General features: G+C 32.2%; 1 protein-coding gene across 1 annotated transcript; it reads right to left on the reverse strand.

Annotated features, from left to right (window-relative positions):
* Nucleotides 1–706: 706 nt before the first annotated feature.
* LOC127684802 (olfactory receptor 8H1-like) lies at nucleotides 707–1,651 on the reverse strand. The gene has a single exon (XM_052181633.1). It carries the CDS (start codon nucleotides 1,649–1,651, stop codon nucleotides 707–709), a length of 945 nt encoding a protein of 314 aa, XP_052037593.1.
* Between the last annotated feature and the right edge of the window lie 3,188 nt (nucleotides 1,652–4,839).

A 4,839-nucleotide genomic window follows, 5' to 3' on the forward strand; every position in this document is an offset into this window, starting at 1 on the left:
CCAATATTACAATATACCATTTTTCTATAATTTAGTTTTCTTCACTAATTTAACACAAGTCCAAATTTCAGAATTATTGATTTTATTTCTTTCAAGCTAATTGACTCTGATTAAATTAACTGGAAAAATTAAATATTTGTGAATATCCTACAAGCATATTATGCAAAAAGATTTAGTAATATCTTCAAGTTATAATCAGTGGAGATGCTCAGTTTCTTCAATGTCATAACCATTTTGTTATCACGTTGACATGAACTTATTTTTCACTTTGTGCAAATGATCAAACTGAGATTTAAGTTTTACTCACTTGATACAGATAGACATATAAAGAACAATTTCAGATTATAAAAAAGATGACTTTAGAAATTGTTATTGTGCCACAGTTGTTTCCTAAAATAAATAAATGAAATTTCATAATATATTAATTCTATATAAGCTTAATAATTATAAATATATATTTGATATTACATGCTATTTGTCCTGATGAACACAAATATTTAAAGCATGGATTTGATGTGCAGGTTTTAAATTCCAATTATGACATAGACTTTTAAAGTCCTGCTCTAAGATATGCCCAAAGCATGTTTTTGTAAGGGAAGTACCACACAACTAGAAAGAAGAAACAGGTATGTCAGTTTTGTGCCAAGAGAGAAGCTGAAGAACTTAATAGAAAAAAAAATGATTTATATATTTAGCAACTGTATTATTAAAATTTCTGGGTATACTCTCTCTTCTTCATAACTCTAATGACAGCACTTTTTACTTCTTTGTTTCTGAGACTATAAATAAGTGGGTTCAGCATGGGAATCACAATTGTATAAAAAACAGAAGCTACTTGGTCCTTTCCTAGGGAGTAGGACTTACTTGGTTTTAAATAAGTAAAGATCATTGTACCATAAAAAACAGTGACTCCTATAAGATGTGAGGCACAAGTGGAGAAGGCTTTGTGCTTACCTGAAGAAGAATTTATCTTCAAAACTGTAGAGATAATAGACACATAGGATGAGGATATTGTGATAAGGGACAGCAATAGAGTAGAACCAGCTAAAATAAATATAGTAGCTTCTGCAACATAGGCATCACTGCAGGACAGAGCTAAAATTGGGAATGTGTCACAAAAGAAATGATGAATTACCTTGGAGTTACAGAAATTCAGTGTACTTAAGGAAAAGACAGTGACAGAGGAGTCCATAGTTCCAATCATGTAGGACATAGCAATGAGAGCATATGAGCGCCTAGAGGACATAATAACTGGATACTGTAGAGGATTGCAGATAGCTACATAGCGGTCATAGGCCATTGATGAGAGTATAAAACATTCAGCAGCTGCCAAGAGGACAAAGAAATACAATTGGGTGAAGCACCCCAAGAAGGAAATATATTTTATGGAAGTCAACAGGTTCTGTAAGGTTTTAGGTGTGATGACAGTTGAATAACTGAGGTCAAGGAATGACAAGTGGGAGATGAAAAAATACATTGGAGTATGAAGCTGGACATCTAGATAAACGATCAGTATCATGCCTATGTTCCCCAACACAGTGAGCATGTATATCAGGAGAAAAAGTACAGAGAGGACCAGCTGAATCTCCTTAGAATCTGTCAGTCCCACAAGTGTGAACTCAGGTTCATTTGTGTGATTCCAGGCATTCATAGTGAATAGTCCTAAAATGTGAAGTTAAATACAATGCTTAGACTGAATTTCAGAAAAGTATTTGTCTCTAAGTGTTGAAAAGCCTTCTTATAATTGTTTTATCTCTTCAACTTCATATTATTTTACAGTTTGCAGTAATAAATTTAACCAATCAAGTAGATGGATTTATAAGCATCACTTTACTATGGTCTCGCACACTTCATAATGTTAATGGAATTGGTAGCATTCTGAATAAATTCCTTTAGACTAGAGAAAATATTAAACTACATAAACTACTATTATTTCTTTATTTCAGATTAGGCAAATCCACATAATGATCAAATTAATTAAGAAAAATTGAAACAGATGAGTTTATGAGTACATAATAAGGCTTTGACCCCAGAGTGTATTTAACATTTTGTGTTTTAATGTTTATATTAATTGAGCAAAATCAATTGAAATATTGGGCATATGGTAAAAAATATTTTGAAAATAAACAATTTATATTCAGTTAGTATTTTTAGTGATGTCAATTAACTATGATTACAAATAAATATTTCATTTTTAAAGAATATAATGGACTCTATTAAGATATATAATTATTAATTTTGAAAAGATGTTTTAATTTCCTTAAAATCCAAAATCAATGTCTTCTAAAACTACAACTTCAAATTATGATGTTTTATTTTATAATTTCAATCTATCAATGCCATAACAAATATTCTAAATTACTTGTAAAATTACTATATGATACATGTTCACAGATATACTTTAATAGAATCTGTTCCCCTTCAAATTTTAAGAATACTTACTGCAAGCCAAGGTTAGGTAAAGCAAACAAACTTTTAAGAATTTATGCCTAAAAATTTTATCTGTAGATTTTTCTAAAAATAATATAGGAAATCTACTCAAGGATATGAAATTATCTGCATTACATCATTTTTTCCTTTACATATTCATTACTGCATTTTGTACATTCATTATTTTTACTTGTAAGATAAATTTAATCACTGAACAAATTTTATGCAGGTCTCAGTCAAATGACATTTTATCTCAAAAGATTCCAGAGACTGTCGTAGCTAAGGCAGGATAGTTTATGTCTTGCCTCCTTTAATATTCCAAGGCTCCTCATGTAAGGACTTTGAGCATCACGCAATATGTTGTCATCGGCAGGAGCCAATTTCCAAGAGAGACTACTTGGCACACTATCAGAAACAAAGTTCAAGATTAAATTAAGACAGGAAAAGAATGATTACTTTTTTTCTGGTTCATCAAATTCAATATATGTGAACGTATTTATATGTATATGTATTATATTGACTCAATTAGTAAATAATTTCTTGACTTATAAGTAGCATAGTACAGTGATCTAGTATTATATTTTATCTCCTATAGAAATTTAGGAATTTTTCTGTGATACATTAGCTACATTATCAATAACACTATTAGTTTTCTTGTCGTCTGTCAGAATTGATAAAGTGTAGAAAAACCCCAACAATATTGTTGATGAAAAAAAGTGCTTGCTCATAGGAGCCTGGTCTAGCTGTCCTCCTGAAAGGCTCTGACAGCACAGCCAACCATTGGACTGAGCTCAGGGTTTTCAGTGGAAGAGGAAGGTGAAGGACTGAAGCAGCTGAAGGAAATTGCAAACCTATAGGAAGAACAATATCAGCTAACTTGACCACCTAGGGCTCACAGGGACTAAATCATCAACCATAGAGTGTACATAGATCCATGGCTCCAGCTACATATACAGCAGAGGATGGCCTTACTAGCATGAATTGGAGGGGAGGCCATTGGTCCTATGGAGGCTTGATATCCCAGCATAAGGGTATGCTAGAGCAGCGAGGCAGGAGTGGGTGAGTGGGTAGACAATCAACCTAATATAGGCAAAGGGGAGGGGTGATTTGATGGGGGTTGGGAAGGGAATTTCATTTAAAATGTGCATGAATAAAATGATTAATAAATTAAAAATATAAGTAATAATACCATTAACATAAATCATAATACCATTAATATATCATTGATGTGGGATAAATCCCATATCAAAATAGACTTTTTTTTTTTTTTTTTTTTGGTTTTTTGGATTTGGTTTTTTCCAGACAGGGTTTCTCTGTGTAGCCCTGGCTGTGCTGGAACTCACTTTGAAGACCAGGCTGGCCTCAAACTCAGAAATATGCCTGCCTCTGCCTCTGCCTCCCAGAGTGCTGGGATTACAGGCATGTGCCACCACCACCCAGCTTCAAAATAGATTTTTAAAGTAGGTGAATATTATATACACTTAGAATATTAGTTCACTTATCAGCTTTGTATTTATGAAAACTTGTTAAATATTTAACCACTAAGGTGGAATTAGAGTACTTGGCTCTAAATACTAAAAAAGCATTCAGGAAAAATTAATTAAGTTTTACTTTACACAAACATCAAAAGTTATCAAACTTTTATAGTTTATGCAATCATATTGATGAGATTTAAGTAATTGTTACAAAAGTTTAGTAAAAAAATTTTAAAGTTCTAAAATGGAAATATATTTGTAATGTAACGTTGAATGGAAGAAAGATAACTCATATAGCAATTTTATGTATACATATATTTTAAATTAAAGAAAATGGTAATATTCTTTATTGAGGTAATGATCTGTGAGCCCAGATGTGACTCTAAACAGGAAAGTTGACCTCACTGATGATACTTTTGGGCTGCTTGGTTCCAGAATGTTTCCATCTTCTTATATTCAGACCATTTTCAGACTATGGAGAACTAACCTACATATAAAAGATCTTGTCCCAACAATTTATGGCCCTGTAAAAGCATAACCCCCCTGAGACATGTTTGCACAATATATACTTCTGCAAAGAGACTGTTTTCACACAACCTTTAAAACATTCTTGGAAGTGGCCAGTAAAAAAAATGGGGGAGAGGTGTTCCATAATTAAAAATGTAACTGTGTCATTGTTCACATATGTAATTCTTAACACTGTTCTCATTACACCTTTCTGGCAAAAAATGTAGACACAGGAGTTCCAGTTTTAGAATAAATAACCGTTTGATTGAAAAAAAAGGGAGAGGAGTACAAAAGGGTGTTCATAGTAAATTCAAAGCACTGTTTCATTCTACATGCTCATTGTACATTCAAAGCAATAATTTCACAAGACTTTCTTTTACCATCATGTGCATCTATAGGCTTTTCCTTAGATATGACCTAAAAAGAA

Source organism: Apodemus sylvaticus, chromosome 5 (assembly GCF_947179515.1).
Source record: "Apodemus sylvaticus chromosome 5, mApoSyl1.1, whole genome shotgun sequence".
NCBI classification, from domain to species: Eukaryota; Metazoa; Chordata; class Mammalia; order Rodentia; family Muridae; genus Apodemus; species Apodemus sylvaticus.

Bases quoted from the DNA above. Each gene is read 5' to 3' on its own strand.
- LOC127684802 (XM_052181633.1), bottom strand. From the start codon at position 1,651: ATGAATGCCTGGAATCACACAAATGAACCTGAGTTCACACTTGTGGGA.